The sequence below is a fragment of the Euwallacea similis genome, chromosome 2, assembly GCF_039881205.1.
Source record: "Euwallacea similis isolate ESF13 chromosome 2, ESF131.1, whole genome shotgun sequence".
Taxonomy (NCBI): domain Eukaryota; kingdom Metazoa; phylum Arthropoda; class Insecta; order Coleoptera; family Curculionidae; genus Euwallacea; species Euwallacea similis.
In genome coordinates, this window is record NC_089610.1 from 4,917,652 (window position 1) to 4,937,023 (window position 19,372).

The following is a 19,372-nucleotide window of genomic DNA, read 5'->3' on the forward strand; positions in this document are numbered from 1 at the left end:
CAGTTTTCCTCTTTTCACATTAATCCTAATTTTCAAAGCTATTTTATTCCTTTCTCGACAGCTACGAAAACTGGAGCCGACTCCTCTTTGCAGCAACGCCTCCTGAGGGACCCCATTTTTGGTAAATTGGCAACTTGAATCTGCTTCAAAAGTTTTCTCTCTTCTATTTAAGTCTACATTTAAATCACCTTAAATGTGTTAAGGCTGAATGATATAACAGAAAATTATAAGTCCCTATAGGTGTTATGCAAAGCAAATATTCGTATTGCAAAATTCTACGCACACGATTATATCTGACTTCATTGTGGGGGCAATACTTAATAACGCTTCAAAATATCATATTAACAAAACTTGACAGAAATATTGGGATCCCCCCTTCCCTACGTGTAAACCCCACATAATATAGGTAAGCCGGCAAATGCTTTCTCCAAAGTTCTACTCATAGCATCATGTGCAATATTTCTCCTCCTGTGGGCAGACAGACATCATTCAGACTTTAAAAGAACTACAGTCTAGTTATTCTAGTTGTTTCGGGTAGACATAGTAACGGACTATAAAATGAGAATAGTCTTAGCAGTGTTATTTTATCTTCAATGTGGCGCGTTGACCGAGGACCAGGAGAGTGGCAAGAAGGAACCTGAATTCCAAACGCGTAAGTATTAGATCCGGGTAATTTTCATCATCTCAAATTTTGTAATAAATGTGAGTCTAATTTTTTTTTTTACATTAATTGCTACAATAGTTGCGCAAGCGGCTAAACTCGTTCAATGTATCACGCAAGTCTTACATTTTCTCTTCGTAACAAAACATGCATAGCTAGGTACTTTAATTGTTGATTTGACCTAAAAAGACTCGAAGACGCGGAAAAAGTTATTATTGATGGGCGGATGAATATGGAGTTGACGATGCATGGGCCGTAAACGGTCTTTAACAGCCCCATTTATAGAACATTTTGGCGGACATTTGCACTCTGGAAGGGCCCTATTAATTCGTTTTAAAAAAGCGATTAATCAGGGAGCTAGTAACCCTTAATATAGAGCAACTACCAAATAGTAGATTTTTAGGGGAAACTTCGCCACTATAAAGCAGCCTAGTGCGGAGAAACTGAGCGATATTTATAGTTTGATTTTTTATTTAATTATGATAAAATATTTAATATATTAATGTTCGTCGGTTGCTCAGATGCCTCCCATCCGAAATACAGTGCACAAGAATTTTGGAAATGAGGCAAAGGTTTTTTTCGACTAGTCAACTCAGGTTAAAAGACTTGCAAATTGGATGTGTTGAATGACTTTAAGGTAATTTTTAATATAATTTTAAAACATTGAAAATATGTTAAAAATTTAATAACAATGTGTATCAAACTTGCCCGAGGAAAGGCTTCTTTCCAAGCCTCGTGGACCTATTCTCTTCTCATGAATAAACAGTAGTTTAATTCGCTTGTTGCATGAGTAACTATTATTCAATTTCCACATAATAAAAGTCAATTATTCAATGCATAGCAACGCTCTAATTAATATATTATTTAGCAGTGAATAAAAAAAAATAGTCCACCGAGACGACTAACAGTACCTTCTATTTTCCAGAATTTTTCAGTTATAGCAACACGGAAATTTAAATTCCATTTTTTAATCACAGCACGTTCTCATAAATTTAGTAACATTTTATATGAAACTCGTAACTTAAACCCGTTTATTCGTTCGCAGAGTTTAGACCACCCTTCACCCCTCATGAGTCCATAGTTCTTCTCGTGAATAAACGGTAGCTTAACTCACTTCTAATCTAATTAACTAATAGGAGGAGTTAGGTCTTTTCAAGGTATTCAGCATCAATTTAATTAAGTCCTGCCCAATTTCCCTTTACACGCAATCTAAGGGATGGTAATGGATCTTCTCTTCCCACTAGGGCAGCCTAATGTATTGGTAAAAGTTGGATAAAATTACGCACAAACGAACGAAGTCCATTAATACTACGGGCAACTCTTAAACGAATGATATTTGTATTGACATTTGTAATTTGATTCCATTGTTGAAGAGAGGTTCATTTTACAATACCAGCACCAATAGGCCTTTTGCAATAGATCGTAGGAGAATATTTGGAGCTGGCATGATACCACATCACGATTTCTTTGGCAATTCCGCTGGTATTTCTCTTCACTTGCAGCTAAAGCAAAATCATTTATTACCCTTTTACGTTGCATTGCCGGAGATAAATATCACGTAATACATAAATATACGTAACACTAGACATTATATATAAAACTGCGCCTAATTTAATTGGACAATGAGAAAGACCGTAAGAACGCATGTTATGATACCTTGCAGAGCACTTGTATGATATCTAGGTAAAGAGGTTTCATCTCACTTTCTTCAGTTCCAACTCGACATTGACCCATCGAAGGTTACATGATCGTTACGTAACGTTATATCGTCAGGCGTAAGAAAGTAAAATGGCTCGCAGTGATTTAAGCGAAGAAGTGGTATTTTAACTGTAAATTGAAGAGATGTAGCGCAGACATGAAATATTAAAAATAGAGCAGAAGAACGTAGAAATTATAACTATTCTTAAAAAAAGCTTGCTTCAGTCAGATTTTTGGTGCTAAATCCAGTCGCTCCATTAACAGACTATTGCAAAGTCTGTTTGCCAATGATCACTTGATATTATTACCGCCTAGACGTTGAAGCAATTCGCATCTCTGCAACCAAAATTTCTAAATCAGCCACATTCAGACTGCCACATCAGAACGGGAGTGATAATAGGACAGAACAAAAATAAAGATTTCGAAATTTCAGAAAGAAAGCCTCTTATTTTTTTAAGAATATGCAGGAGATGATACGTATACAGAGTGGCCCAATTCAAAGGGCAAATATTTTAGCGGTGCATGTAAATTCTCGACTCTCGAAAAGGTTATGAAGGTTTTCTATTTGTGAAAACGTCGATGGGCGTTCTATCTCTAAAAGTCAGAGCGTCGATGTTGGCATTGAAATCTGAAACTAACGCCCAATCACGGCTATTTCTACGTGACGCAGGCGCCAATTGGAAACTTGTCGCCTTTAATGCTGAAGCAGTCGCGGTTTCTACGCAAGTCTTCGAAGATTTTGAAATTTGTGCATTAAAAGTCGAGAAAAAAATTCAAAAAGGCCGAATTACAGGAGCTCCGAAGTGCGAAGGGTTTTTTAGGTAAGAAAAAAAATTCGTAGGAATCTGCTGATTACCTTAGTGGAAACTATCATTAAAATAGTTGCTCTTAGATCTTTGACACCCTGTAGGCATAAAGAGTCGTTGGTCTTCACTATAAAAATTCTTATTCAGCCCAAAAAGGTCGCTTTACGGCCTAGGTAAGATCCTCCATTCAGAAATGGCATCTCCATCACAACGCGGAAATCAAAATCGACCAATTTAATTTATGTTACACAAGCGCGCCACTTTACGTAACACACGAGTGAATGAGGACAACATGATTTCTTGCAGGTAAATTTTACATTGTGCGGTGCTTGTAGCATGTTACGTTTGCTATTTAACATACATAATTCGGTGGGTCGCATAGTGACCTAAATTCGAAAGAAAGGAATTTGGTAATCATCAAGTGATTTCCTAGAAGATCGATTGGTTTGGATTAAAACGTTTGGAATTACCGACTATGTTGTTTGGGTCGATATGGATTGTTTCGAAGAAGGAGTTGCAGCGTGATTGTCATGGAAACGGATGAACCAATGTCGAGATTCTATTTCTACTTTGACAAGAACTTTAAGCTTCCGTTGACTATTTCTAAGTCTCCAAGTATTTAAAGCCTACAGATAATTTAACCATTTTTTCCTCACAGCTGAGTACATCATTCCCTGCTACAAAGCAGACCCCAATCTCAACAAATGTCTACAGCGAACATTCAACCACCTCCGACCGTATTTGGTGAATGGACTAACAGATCTCAATGTTCCCAGCATCGATCCATTTCAGCTAGAAAAGATAATTATCGAAAATGGACAGGGACCTTTAAAGATCAAAGCATCATTTTATAATGTCACAGCCAATGGAGCCCAGAATTACACTGTAGAGAAAATTGAGTAAGTTTTCTGAGAAAGAATCAAGGTGTATTAAATTACTATAAATTCAGTTTTAAAAGGTGTTTGACAGGTCCACTTATCCACTGCTGTCCAGTTTGACAGGGGCATAAAGCTTTCGTTGTTTCAGTAATAGCGACATACCATTAGTTCATTACTCGTTTTTCTTGGAAACAATGTTTCTGCTAAAACTACCATCACTTCAATAACTATATTGACCCTGAGCATATTTTCTTGACAATATGGCGAATGCATTTATTGTCTATGCTAGTCACCCTGACGCTTTTATCGAGACTTTCAGAAGATTTTTTATATATTTAACTGTTTGCATGCAAAAAAGCGATCATTACAATATTTCAAATTATTTTAACCCCTAAATTAGTGCCCATTATATTCATAGTAAAAGAAAAATGTTATTTTGAGAGGGTAGTTGCCGAAGCGGCTGTGATTTTTCTAACGGTCAATCCTTAATTACAACCCGGATGGTTGATTAGCAACAATATTATAGTATCAAATACAATAATGATTGATTTACTGGCTACGAATTGGTGTAGCGCCAACTACTCCGCCCAGGCACTATGAAATAAATGTTTTTTAATATTTAAGGAGGAAAAAAATAAAACAGAGCAGAATTATCTAGAGATTCATTTTTCGTGGCATGGCAATGCAAGAAATGATGCTGTTTAAAATTGAAGCTCCTAAGAGCTTGGTATCCTTGCGAAGCACCTGTGTAGGATTGGCGGTTCTGGTTTAATACGCTGGTCTACATTTAATATTATCTTTTAGTGCAAATGTTGATAACTACGTAATAGAAATCGGATTCAAATTTCCAAGAATGGACATAAGAGGGAAATATGACGTGAATGGAAATGTTCTTCTCTTCCCCGTACGGTCGAAAGGCGACTTTTGGGCCATATTCCGTAAGTCCCTCAGCCAGTGAATCGATAACAATTAAAATTGTTGTTTTCTTTTTTAGTGGATATTGATGCTGCTGCTAAGATCTTCGGAACAGAATTCATAAAAGACAATGTCAGATACATGAAAATAGATAAGATGTTGGTGGATTTCAGACTGAAGAAAAGCAGGTTTAGGATCAGGGATATAATCAATCATGGCAATGTGATAGGTAAGGAGAACCACCACAGATGAATAGTATCAATTCAAATAATCATTTCGTGGACATTAAAAATGGCTTTTCCTCGGCTATCGTAAATCCTAAATCAACAATACCATGTTGAGTCACAGACCAAACTGGAGTTATAACCGATAGATGTGGATTACGCATCAAAAACGAATCATCATTATATGAATAATTTCTCTATTGATGATGATAAGGTCCTTCATGACTATTTTTAGGTGAAGCCATGAATAACTTCCTTAACACAAATTCAGAAGAAATTATCAACGAAATGAAACCGGCAGCAAGATTGTCCTTAGCTAGGCATTTCAAGGGATTCCTCAATAGTGCTTTCATGCAGTTACCGTTAAAAATGTGGCTACCTGATGCGTAAAGTTAAGAATTTTAGGTTGTAAGGCTATAGATTGTCCAAAGATCCGTATTACTATTCTCCAGGATAGTTCAAGTTATTGAGTCTCTTCGGCTTGTTTAAAATTGCTTTTGTGAAGTCAATGTGAGCTGTAGAGCAGCTGAGCCTTTGGGCTTTCAATCCGAAGAAAATAATTTTTTATCCACAGTCGCCTTAGTTACCGAAGGACCATTTCTTGGAACATTTTCATTGGAGGCGCTTTAGCTACTTGAAGCTACACATACTATCAACTAGGTAGTGAATTGTTTTAGCTCTTGAAATGAGCTCAGATCATGACTCATCAAGCAAACAAACACCCTTTTATGTCCTATGCAAAATTTACAATTCATTGTAAAATCATCTGACCAAGGCCGTTTGAAGAAGTAATCGTATGCACAGAATCAAGTTCAACACGTCATAAGCTTCTTCAATATGTTTCAAAAATGATTTTAGAAATCTGCATTCGTATTTAAAAAAACAGTTTGGCGATGGTGGCGTAAAACCGAAACGTTGGATTGAAATTCCAATAATTCAATTTTGTATTTTATTGATATATAGTAAATAAGAGCGAGAAAAAAACTTTTACAAATTTTGTCTTTTTTTTATATCTCTGAATTTATTCCAAATTCATTCCTAAAAAGACTTTTACTGAGTGTTTAGTTTCGCACCTTCACCATAATTTAATTGGCCTTATATCTTTTGCGGTTCCCGACATTGCAATGGTGAGCTGCGAATTGGAACCACCATGTACAATCGGGCCTAACCAAGAAAATGCCGGTTGTTAGAATTTCATGTGAAGCAAATCTTTTTTAATACTACTTCTAATGAAAAAAATGTCCTAGAAAAGGTTTTTGTGAGATACTTGACAGCATGGCGAATGTAGGTTTTTTAAGAAGTATTATCTAAATCTCTGTGTTTTGACAGTAAAGAAATAAAAATTTTTTTAAATAATAATTTTCATGCATTTTTCTTCGACCTGAGTATTAATACGTTGCTTTAAACCATAGAAAATATTTTATTAATAATCCTCATTAATGTATGACTGGATTTTCTACGAGGAAAACACTTCCAGTGACCTTTTAACTCACGTTAAAGCCTTCACAGTCTGATATCAACATATCAGTTGAAAAGACCACAACATATAGGCGTTATCTAAGTACCAACGTGTGTTTTTAGGTTTTATGTCGGATTTTAAGACTCGGGTTTGCCCTGGAAACAATTTTAAGTCTGTAAATGAAATATTATGAAGTTTATTCTTAATTTACAGAATCAAAAAATTATTTTGATATTTTATAGAATTAAAAAAAACAACTTTTGTATAAGACATGTTTAGCTGAATTGCTCTATTTCCTTAACCGGTAACATGGGGAAATAAATATCTCTTGACAGTATGGTGAAAGATTTTAGCTGTATATTTTACATTTACGTTCTACAAATTTACCAAAAAGTTATACATTCTTCTGATTTTTCCCATATATTACGAAAAATGCCAATGCCTATACATGGTTACAGTTTTTGCACAAAGAAGTCCGGATAATCTTATTTGCGAAATATTTGGTGTCTAGACGGATGGAACTATAGCTTGGTTATGTGAAAAGCGGTGAGTAGGATGGCGACAAATAAACTCTAGCAAATGGCATTTCAAGACGCACAATCATTCAGCATGGGGACTAACGAAGCCTTTTCGGACCCTTAGGGCAGGCAACAAAACGTTCTGCTCTGGGCCGGCTTGCACAAAAGTTAAGTTTGGCTAGCAATCACGAGAGGATTTGCTGAACTTCACCCTTTGAGAGCTGGTTTATATATTTCCCCCAATAAAGACCATTATTAATATTATTATTATTATTGAGTAAAATACTATACACGAGTTAAAACATATTTTCGAAAGTCTTAATTATTTTTGGATTTTAACAAGTTTATCAGGAAATTCAGCGTGGTCGCAAGAGCAAACAGAACATATTGTATGAAAGAATCATTGAAGCTGTAAAAATTTATAGATAAAATTAGTATCAAATTGATTAATATTGTTTACAAAATTCGTGTAATGCGTGCAGCATGTGACTACAAATAATACGATCTTGTGGCTAAAGGATCTAATGGAGCCCCAAGCGTTATCTTGGGAGCATCTAAAGTTGGACCAATACTAAAGTCGAATTTGTTTGTCGTTTCCTTAATCTCTTCCGATTATAATTATTCGATTTGCTTTTTCTGACGTTCCTTCTCGTTAAATATTTTTGTAAATTTACCTATAATGAACGTTGGAAAAACTAACGACTAACGACACGACTACGTATTTACATTCCTAAATTTCTTCCGGCAACCCGACGAAAACATCTCGGTTCTCGGTAAAAACGTAATTTATCAAAGACTGAAATAAACGTTTAAATGTCGCCATATCATCAAACCTTTGCCCCTGAGACATATTGCACTTCTTCCAAGTCTCGTCAATGCCGTTATTCAAAAATATCGTTTCTCAACCAATAAGTAATAATCAATATAGAGCAGGCTACATGAGATGTTACAACGTCTCTTCTAAATTTCAGTATTGTTTGTGCATTGTGCTCTTCCAGAATCAGGATGGATTACGTTCCTTTAGCCTCGCATACGCCAGATTTATCAAAAACATTATTTTGACTACAGATGCGGTCAGCATGGTAGTGAGAAAATATTTGTTCATTAATTATTTGATACACATGAAGCTATCTTACTTTTACGCGTATCTGTCGCTGTTAATAGAATAAGGTACTCACTAGCGCCAAATTTGCGCTAAATTTCGGAAAAATTTGGAGTATTGTTAATTTATAGTGCATAGTGAAAATTATGGGTTTTTCGAAAAGACAATGGTTGACGTTAATCGTTATTGGAATTGCAGACTTTTGCAACGCTATTTGCGTGTCACTGCAGGCCCCGTTTTATCCTCAAGAGGTGAGTATCTTTGAGTTGGGAAGTAACAAAATGCATACGGGATGTTATATCCTGTATATCCCTCGCTACAACTGGAGAGAACTACTAATCCTCGCATAAAACGATTTAAAAAAATCAACTATTTTTATATAAAGTGTCTACAAGTTCATCAGTCAAACTTTAGGGTATGATTTGTCACTGAAAACAGAGAAAAAGAAAACATGGTTTGTATTTTTTATTATACAGAGTGAATTTTTTTCGACGATTAGTTAAGGGATCTCGGAAACTAACAGAGTTACGAGGTCAGTTAAATGGGGAAATAAATGCAGCTTTAGAGGACCAATTTAAAACCATTTTTAGTTTCTTGAAAAAGCCTATGGATTACTAGATATTTAGCAAAAGCCAAATTTTGTCGATTTCTTTTAGTCGATCTAGTCGTGTAATTATTGGTTCTAGAGAACGAATATTGTAGATAATTTTGCCCTGAAAAAGACAGGCTTACCAGATTTTTTCTGACAGCTGTTATTTTTGAAATATGGCATAAACTTACTTTTTTTAATGGAAAGCATAGAAGATCACGGTTTATTTAAAAAAGTATTTTTTCAAACTTTGAAATGATACCAATAAGTAGACAGTTATTTCTCAAAATGGCGGACTTGTAGCCTTTTTTTAATCCGATATGCAATTTTAAAATAGTTGGCCATGAAATCGTGTATATTGTTTTATTATTTGCTTAACACTGACAGCTCCCGTCATTTAAGTCAGATGTAAATTAAAATTTTTGACTTGCCTCGATAAGAATTTGCCAAATCGAAGAATTAAATGTGTATCAGTTGTCGAAATAAACTTTTCAAACCTGAAAAAACGAGATATTGTCGAGTGTTATGCTCGGTGTAACTTAAACGCTGTTCGAACTGCAGATTAATGTCTTAAACAGTTTCTCCATCGTCGACAGCTTGCATTGTGTACGCTTAGAAGGCTGTATGATAATTTAGGACAATATGGTTCCTCCACCAAACTAAGCAAAGGACTCATCAAACAACATAAATGAAATTTAAAATTCACGCAAAAAGCAAACTCGAACTAGCATATTAACAAACAAGTTTCATTAAGCAGCTCATTGTCGCACCAGTCCAAGTTTGCCAGTCGAGCGGCGAGGCGATGAGTGTTTTAATGGACGTGTGCGACACGAGCCACACAAATCGCACATCTCGTGCTATTTTTTCCACTGAGCGGCAAAAATTTTGTGAATATAGCCCTGAAAGGATTTTTAGTGAGCGTAGTTTTCTAAAGATCGAGTATTTTTTAAAAGTGATTACCACCATTGATCTTGCCCAAGCAGTGTTTTAAGTTCCTGACTTTGTACAGAGTTTCACCACTTTCACAATTTTTTATCGCTATTTCGTCTCGTCAAAATATAATTAAAATCAAAAAATTTGCTTGTTAATTGTTCCGCCTATCTTGTCTAAACTTAATTACTAAATATTTACGCGTATTGATAATGTAAGGACCTTTGGATGCGTATTTTAATAACCTTTCAAGCTAGTGCTTGTAAACTTCCTGTAGTTCCAGTTATTTTTGTAGTCTCTGTGATCTCTGTGGAATAAAATTATCTTGAGTTTTTGTTAATACTTAACATTATTGCGCAGCAAAACTATCGAAAAAAATTATTATTCCGCGATTCAATAGATTCTGAAAATGGAAGTAAGGAAATATCTATACCTAAACTATTTAATTCTGATGGAGCTGTCGTACTTCTATGCAAAGAATTTCTGAGGAAAAAAGCAGCAGGCACAATGATCGAAGATTCAAAGGGCAAATAAACCGTTATTGCCTCTAGTTAGTTTGAAATAATTTCTCAGAGCCACAGAGTAAATTGAGTTATGTGAAGTTGGTGACAAAATGGGAAGGTTTTTTATGAAATTGACCAAAGGCCAAGTTCTGACTCTACTGGTTGCGGGGACGGCGAACTTTTGTAGTGGATTGGTTTGCTCGTTGCAGGCCCCTTTTTATCCTGCGGTGGTATGTATTATTTCCCTCATAAGTCTAATGTTTACCTGCATATAAACCATTAATAAATATCTCAAATTCTCAACAATGTTTGATGAGTTTTCAACTGAATTATATTAAATTTATACTGCATATTTTTTTATACCTTAAAATTGTAACTATGAGGCTTAGACTCAGCTGCCAAAATGTTTGTAACATAAATTTCCCATTTATGATAAACCCATCGTCAAACTAAGCGATTATCTAGTCGTGCAGCATTATAAAACTGTTAAAAAACGGGAATAATACTATTTATTTTTTGTCCGCATTTACCGATAGCTTGTTTGTTTGCAAATTTAAAACAAGTCCGGCTTCGCCGATAATTTTGTATAGACAAAGATTAAAATGCGTGAATAAAAATACATTTAATTGCTTTAGGTTCAAGTTAAAGTCAATTCAAACTACATGTTTATTGTAAGTAACACACTGAATTAGAGTAAATTAAACAATAATTAACAAACCCTTCTTTTCTCACTTAAAAAATCTTATGAAAGTGGAGCCTGTTCAGCACTAGAGATTGGTATTGTTTATTGCATCAGAAATGAATATATATATAATTAATATATAATTTGTGTTAATGATTAAATTATTAACACAAATTATCTAATAAATCTTTATTAAATAATTTATGTTAATAATATAATTACTAAAGATTATTTATAATAAATCATTTATTCAAAGCTCGCTACTATTTCCCATGCCCCACAGTATTTCTGTCGACTCACTCGCATTGAAATCGGTTCTTTTTTCTCCCCAAAATAAAGGACAATTTTAGCTCCCAGATTTAACCCCTGTTCCCCCCAAATTTCAGCGGCTACATCGTTCCCATTTTTTTACTTGAACATGCTCCGAACCAAAATCGATTTTTAATTCCCAACTTTCCCCATTCTCTAACTCCAGATAAATCGGTTTTAGGCTGAGAAAAAAGGATGTACAGCCACAGAATATGGTTTAGTATTCGGTATCTTTGAGTTCGTAGTTTTCATCGTGAGTCCACTCTACGGACAACATCTCAACAAAATTGGTCCAAAGTATACCTTCAATGGAGGAATATACACAACAGGAATCTGCGCCATTTTATTTGGGTAAGAGACTTCCACTTACAATTTATCGCACGATATGTTTAATTGACCTTGTAGAAGACGATTAAGTAACACACATCGACTCGTAGGAAAGATGTACTTTACACGTGAAAAAGTATCCTTTACCGCACGCGATCGCTAACCGAACTTCACTTCGCGTTGTTCGGGAAAGTAGCATACCGTTGTTAGGTAATATTACCTAACGAGAAGTGACATTTTACACCACGCTGCGTGCAGTTGACATTCTCGCACGTGTTAGGTACAATATTTTATTGAGCATTTGTCTTATCTTCAGGTCTGATTGAATATTAGCGTGCAGTAAAATCTTTACACGCAAACGTACACCAAAAAGCATTTCAATGCTCACGTCTTAACATTCTCCGCGACGATTTCTAACACTGGTACATGCCACTTTGCAAGCAGTAAAAACTTCTACCGCATATGGGCAGTAAACTGCACGTTCGTAGGAAAAGAAATATCGCACGCAAAATAAAGTGACATATGTCAGTGTCAAAGATATTACAGCGGCATGTACAAGTGAAACGTCCTGTATATCAATTTTTTGACAAAAATCGTATTTCAGCTTTTTAGACAAAGTTGAAGAACGACTGACGTTCATAATTTTAAGTTTTGTGATAAGAATTGTTGAAGCCATGGGAAACGCTGCATTTTTGACAGCCAGCTTCGCGATCATAGCCAAAGAGTTCCCGGATAAAGTTGCCACAACATTTGTAAGTAATGTTATTTTCTCGCGATTAATTATAATTATTAATCGCATATTTATAATTATAATTTAATTCTTAATTGTAATCACAAGAATAATTAAATTTATAATTATGACTATAATTGTAACGTATCGCTACTAATTATATAAAATTAAAATAAAGTTTATCTTATAATCAATATTTTATGGTAAAAAAAAATTATTTAAATATACGGTTCATTCATGTTCAGTAGCTGCCTTCTGTATCTTGTACACTATTCAGGGTTAATAAACATCATGAGCCTTCCCAATAATAATAATAATCCAAAATTTTAGGCTTCTTTGGAAACATTCTTCGGTTTAGGACTAATAGTGGGCCCCACAGTAGGCGGAGCCTTATTCCAGTTAGGAGGTTACACACTGCCTTTCGCAGTAATGGGCTCCATGTTATTCGCCTCTGCCATCCTGACAGCTTTTGTACTACCCAAACATGACGTAGGTACTGACAAGGAAAAAGGGCGTAAGTATCACCACCACATTTTCCTCTTCATAACTAAAACATTAAATCTTTTCCAGCTTCTGTATTTAAAATCTTGAAGATTCCAGGAGTTCTCTTGGCCACTGCCAGTATTATCGTGACAAGTACTTCCATAAGCTTCTTGCAGGCGACCCTGGAGCCTCATTTACGGCTGTTCAAATTATCTCCAGTGATCTTAGGCTTAATGTTCGTAATCAACGGGGGAGTGTATGCCATAACGACCCCCTTGTGGGGCTGGATCTGCGACAATTTAGGCATCCCCAAAGTTGTCACTGCCATTGGGTCGCTTTTGATAGCTGCTGGGTTTTGCTTGATCGGGCCGGCACCTTTTATACCACTGCCCACGTAGGTTTCTTTATTTCAACAAGACATTTTTCTGCAATTACTGATCAATTTAGGATATTTTGGGTCACAATAGTTGGCCTGGTCCTCCATGGATTAGGGATGGGAGCGCAGCTTGTGGCCTCATTTGGTGACGCCCTTAAGACTGCAGTGTAAGTACCATTCAAGGGATATTTAAATTTAACAAAATCTGGCTACCTGTAGGCTCTATGGGTTTCCCAATGACCTGGAAACTTACGCTCTAGTGTCAGGCCTCTGGACCAGCTCTTTTGCGCTGGGAGCTTTTATCGGGCCCTCCATAGCCGGAATCCTATATGATACAGTCGGCTTTAGGAATGCTTCAATGTTCATTATTGCCATTCATCTCCTAGTAGGGGCGGTCACACTAGTGTTCATATGGATGTTCAAGCAGCCTCCGGCTTACATTGAACTGAAAGATGATAAACTGTCCAATGGTGACTTGGAGCACAGTCAAAGGTCCTTTTCACAGAGCGTAGATAATCTAAGAAGGTATGTTAGATCGTTGATTAAATCATGATAGCTTTTGGCTTAAGTATTATAAATTCCGGGAGATTCGTTCGGGTTAGTGCTCAGTATTGGGTTAATATTGGTAGGTGTAAAGAGTCGTTGTTTCAGTCTTGCATCGATTGGAAATGGGATATCGATCGAGAAGAGCAGGCCTCCAGCCATGAACAGCTTGATTGCATGCAACAGCTACAAGAGTCAGGCCTGGCCTGAAAGGGAATCCATAAACTTACTAATGGGACACTACAGCCAGAGCTACGGCGCCTTAAATGGTCGGAATAACTCAACCACTGCATACCTTGAAGGAGTAGCATAATATCTTGATTTAGAAGATGTAGAATCGTACTATTGCTGGTCAGGAAAATTTCAGTACAACGTTCAAATATATCTAAATTGGATTCGAAGAGTTTTCGTGTGAAATATTGGGGATGGAATGCACAACAGCTTCCTTCGGATTCTTCCCAGTTTTCCATTTCTTTGATGCAAATTCGAAACGTGCGAATATGTTCCTCATAATTAAATATCACTCACGTTGTAACGAAACGAATATTTCGCTATTTGCGTTAATTTTGATCAGCAGTACGAGTAAATGAGCTGCCAATTCTTTTAACTGTTTTGTACTTTTAATTGTTAGCGTAGGCCCAATAAAACCTGCATATTTTAATTTTTTTTTATGACAATTTATCCTAATTTATATTAATATAATACTAAAGAAACTATAATAAAGCGATTAGCCAAAGTTATGTAAGAGCCCTTTCAAGAGAAATATATTATATAGTTACTATACATGGAGTTTTTATTAGTTCAAGTTAGTACCTGTATCATTTGCAGATGCTCTTGAACGGCCAAAGGAAAGCCCTGATGCGGGTCTTCTGTGCGTATCACACACTATCACTAGAGGCACCCAGATTTTGGTAGGAGCACCACAAATCGAATTCCTCCTGGAGGAAGCCCTCCCTCGGGTCACGGATATTGATAGGCGGGAGGCCAAGCGAACTACTATTCAAAAATGGCAGACACGACTGGCGGATAAGGGACAGTGAATTAAGCGAGTAATTAAGTGATCCCTGACCAAGACCTATATACGTCGTGCAAACTTAGGCACCTGAACTTCTATCTAATTCAGGCGCTCAGCGGACACGATAGCCTCAAGAGCTACACTCACAAAATAGAGAAAACGATCTCGGATTGAGGGAACTGTCGTCGATGTCGCAGAACACTGCATTTTCCAATACTCGTTATTCGAAGAGCAACGACACGTGCTAAAATAATGCGTGGACAACCTAATTCCAATACCCCGCATCAACGGAAGGCCCAACAAAGTGGGATCGCTGTAACAGTGTGATGTCTGCGATGGTTAAGGAAAAGAAACGCATGGAGCGTGCCATTCAAAAGGGACAATAATCCCCGGGCCTAAAAGCAATTGACAGCCGAATCCCCAAGCCTTTCGACAGCGACGATTTGTCCCTTAGCGACAGTTCCAGGTCGTTGCAGACTGCAAGAAAAGAAAACCCGAGGTTTTTAGAGTAGGCGCCCTAGCGAATCCCGCATTACCCAGTCGCTAAAACACTAAGCAGGATATGTTTAGGAGATTTTCTTCGACACAAAAAGAGGACCTGTATCACTTGGCATCTACAGTATCGGTGCAGACCTCTTCGGGGCTTATGTTAATCGGCTTAAAGATTATACAAAGCAACGAATCCTTTGGGAAAACAGTAGCAGAAAAATCTTTAATCAACACCAACATAACGAAAGAATGGCACCTTAGATGGCAACCATATCAAGGGTGGACGAGATCCTTTATAAAAGAACTGAGGATATGGATGGGATAGAAGATGGAATATGATGTAGGGATAGGAAGTAACGAGACGAATTACTTCCTTATGCAGGCCCTGGCTGGTCATGGGGGGCCCAGCTCATACTTGCACAGAATAGAAAGAAAGGAAAATCGGAAGTGGTTTTACAACGAAGAAGATAATGCTGGTTATACCATCTGTTACTGCGACGGATTTCTGATTGAAAGAACTGCAAAGACAGAAACCTGAGGGAGAGAAGTCATGGGGTCACGCTTAAGAATGGTCGTAGAATTCATCCCGATTTTTTAACATATTTCATAACGCTTTCAAATTTATTGGAAAAAAGGGTTTAGTTTATAGACTTTTCGTACAAACTTGATTTCCTAATACTGACTTTCTCTTCTTGCAAATTCGCCTTCAAACACTCTCATACTTAATCATCAACGTTTACATACGTCTCCTTTTCGGAAAACATTTAATTTAGGTGCACTTTTCCTTTCGTGTTTAGTGCCCATTAGATTCTAAAAGAGCAGCAAATTACAATGATCTTCGTAAGATCTGCAAGGAAATGATGCTCAGCGTTTCAGCTGTTAGGTATTATCACACGAGTGCAAGAACATCATTACAACTGCATGCTTCCGTGCCTTTAAGTCATATTACGTAATTGTTCTTCCTTTCTGAGTGCGATAATTCGTAGTTTCATACCTGATGGTGATTACTGATTTGATTTCATGGAATGCGACACATGGATGTGCACGCGGAGCATATGAAAGGAATAGCGTGTGGGATGCTTTCTAGTTTACAACAAAATCGAGTTCAAAATTCATTTACTAATATAGGAAAATCAGACGGAACGGGACCTCATCTGCGTCCAAATCTTTGAAACAGTGTTTTAGTGAAATTACGAGCTCACGACTTACCGAAAGCCTTTTTTATTGACTTCGTACTGGTATATAGTTCCATTAATTCTAAATCCCTTCAGTCCTTTCGTGACTTGTCTGACTCCTCCCCAACCGTCAGTCAAGCTTCAAGCCATTAAGAGTCAAAGATTCAAGAAAAACTTCGATCTGGGTATGACATCTAGAGTCGAAAATTTACAAAACAACTTAGATCTATGACTGATGATGACTGCTAGAGTCGAAGATTAATCAAAAACTTCGAGCTGAGCATGACATCTAGAGTCGAAGATTCAGGAAGAACTTACGACTGGGCAGGACATTAAAGGTCAAAGATTCAGGAACAATTTAGAGTTGAGCATGACATTGATACTTAACCCTCAGTCATTACACTATACGAAACCAACCGTTAAACTGACAAGTATTGACTTGAGACGAATGTTTTAGCGCTAATTCCAATGGTAGAGCTAAATAAATATAATTTATTAAAAGATGAAACCGAACAACATGGAAAATATTTCTTTTCCTAGATGCACAAAAGCAGGCAAAAGATGCTAATAAAAAGATCGTTAAGGAACTGTTAGATGGGTTTGCAAATATGCTAAAATTTATTTAAGTGACTCAGGTTTCCTCTCTAACGGACAATAAATTTTGTTTAAAATTGTTATTAACCTTGACAAAGTCGTATGGACTTTCCGCTTTTAGCTAGCAAACACGAGTACTAAAGTACCTACCCAATAAGAACAAAACAAATTGTGAAGGAAACTTGGATTACAGCTTTTTTAATGCCCCTGGGGAGGGGGGGCAATTGGAAAATGTGCCCTTTTAACTTAGGGGCCCCAAGAACCTTGCCCAAATTCGCTTTGCAAAAATATTTATTGATGCACGCGCGCAAAAATTCCCTTCAAATAGATTTCTAATCGTTAAACAAGCAATAAATCAGTAAAATGGGAATTTTTTAGATTGACCAGCTCTGCACCCGTCTAATGATCTCAAACGAAGTACGTACCAAAAAATACACACGACGTAAAATGGTACATACATTCGGCATGCTGGTGCCAGGGTACCCATGTAAATGGTATTCTCTTGAGCACGCCCCACCTTCATATTCAACAGGTGAACCCGGGTTACCTGTGGTTCGCTCAGTCCGTGAGTGGATGCAACAGACAAGTAGCGAAACGAACGACCGTTAGAAAAACTGACTGAGCTTTAGTGCTTTGTGCTTTTGCCGAACTTTTTTCACTCCGGTTACGTGCTGTTATTGATTTTGTGGGATTTTGCTCTATTGGATTAAGACTTTTTTGTTAACCAGATCAGGTTAGTTCAAGTGAGGGTTGAGGTTCAGGTTAAATGTGTCCCGTACACGGCGACCGTTTTTTGAGTTTAAGAATGAACAGGTCATCATTTGAAAAGATTGACACGATGCAGGAAAAATTGCAGACGTTTCGGGGGAATTTAAATTTTTTACTTTTGAAATTTAGGAAATTCAAACGTGGGATGTTTTTCTTCAAATTGCGAAATTTCGCCCTTATTTAACCGACCTCGTTGCTATTCAAATAAATTAGATCGCCAAGCTTAGAGATAAAAAAACTGAATTAAAAATATTTTCCAGTGGGCTACTATATCAAAACCGGTAAGGACATTAAAAAGCAATAAAAAGAAAACTAAAATTTTGCAAAATTTGCCAATTAACTTTAAATGAGGTAATGGGTGTATAGCGAAGTTTGGCTGCCCGAATTTTTACCTACTCTTCACTTTAAACAGTCTCCATTTGCTCTTTCTATGTGATTATACCGTAATAGTCTTCAAGATTCCTATTAGGTAGTTTTGGCAATTTTCTTAATTTTTGATCTCTTCTAACCCTCCTCGAGGATCTGCACTTGGACCTCATCTCTAGCCTCAGTGATGACATTCTTTTGCTATAATTCTCTTCATTTATTTTTTTCACAATCATATAAGAAAAGAAAGTGAAAAAAGAGACATTTACTACGTACTTATCAGGTATTTGATATTGAAAATCTTGTTCTGTTTGGTGACATTCGTCAACTTTCTTCAATAAATATTTGTACATCGTACGCAAAAAATTATAATCTTCTATTCGCACAAGAAAGGGCACTTTTCCACGCGCAAAAGTGGTACTTTTCCTTATTAGTGCGGGACAGTGCATGTTTGAACCGTCAAAAAGTGACGAATTTCGTGACTCAATGTCAGCAGTGTCTGCAAGGACGCGATTTGCATTTTATAACAGTAAAAATGTTTTTTACTGTATAGCAAAAGAGCGAAATGGTTTTTGGACGCTGTTATTTCCATGACATGGCGATCCCCTTAAGAAGTAGTTTCTATTATTTATATTCACATTTATGATTTAAAGAATTTTAGAAGTTTATGACCTACTGGCCTGTTGATGTTTCTGAGATATCGACGATTCTGGAGGATTTAAAAAGAAACGCCTGTCTTTATCTAGACTGTGTAAACTGTTATTTTGATAAAGTTGACATATTATAGACAAGGATGGACAAAAATAACGTCAGATTATTATTATTCCTTGACACTCTGTCATATCTAAATTGAGGTTGTTATCTACCCGTCTTACTTGATGTTATGCATGTCTCATTCATTATTTTTTTCATCGTTGCATTAAATTGTTATTATTTTTGTTGCTTTTTTATCAATTTGTCTTTTGAAATATTGCAATTGTCCTCGTGAAAAGACTTTTTTCAATGGGTTCTTTCTTAATTAGTTGCTTTCTTCCAGGCCACGTCATAAATTCGGTTTTTCGGTCAAACATATGAACGAAAAGTTTTAAAATTCGTCTATTTTTTTTATAACTACTCGTTAAAAATGCGAAATACTAACGATCTTTCAAAACATTTTAATTAGGCAATAATTTATCTTCTGCGTAGGCGAAGAAGTCTCATTAATGACCATTAATAGCAACGATTTTTATTTA

General features: G+C 36.4%; 2 protein-coding genes across 3 annotated transcripts; both read left to right on the forward strand.

Annotated features, from left to right (window-relative positions):
• Positions 1-435: 435 nt before the first annotated feature.
• On the forward strand, positions 436-6,028 carry LOC136416161 (protein takeout-like). The gene is made up of 5 exons (XM_066401211.1): positions 436-652; positions 3,824-4,064; positions 4,848-4,981; positions 5,038-5,187; positions 5,418-6,028. The coding sequence occupies exons 1-5, from the start codon at positions 559-561 to the stop codon at positions 5,570-5,572; spliced, it is 774 nt and encodes a 257-aa protein (XP_066257308.1). The 5' UTR covers positions 436-558; the 3' UTR covers positions 5,573-6,028.
• Positions 6,029-8,054: 2,026 nt separating this feature from the next.
• LOC136416082 (MFS-type transporter SLC18B1-like) lies at positions 8,055-14,482 on the forward strand. 2 transcript variants are annotated; one of them, XM_066401089.1, is made up of 8 exons: positions 8,055-8,512; positions 11,456-11,625; positions 12,206-12,353; positions 12,662-12,845; positions 12,902-13,208; positions 13,262-13,357; positions 13,410-13,715; positions 13,842-14,482. In XM_066401089.1, exons 1-8 carry the CDS (start codon positions 8,408-8,410, stop codon positions 14,044-14,046), a joined length of 1,521 nt encoding a protein of 506 aa, XP_066257186.1. In that variant the 5' UTR covers positions 8,055-8,407; the 3' UTR covers positions 14,047-14,482. The 2 variants fall into 2 exon arrangements, with proteins under 2 accessions (XP_066257186.1, XP_066257177.1); XM_066401080.1 differs by lacking the exon at positions 8,055-8,512 and adding an exon at positions 10,050-10,513.
• The last annotated feature ends 4,890 nt before the right edge of the window (positions 14,483-19,372 follow it).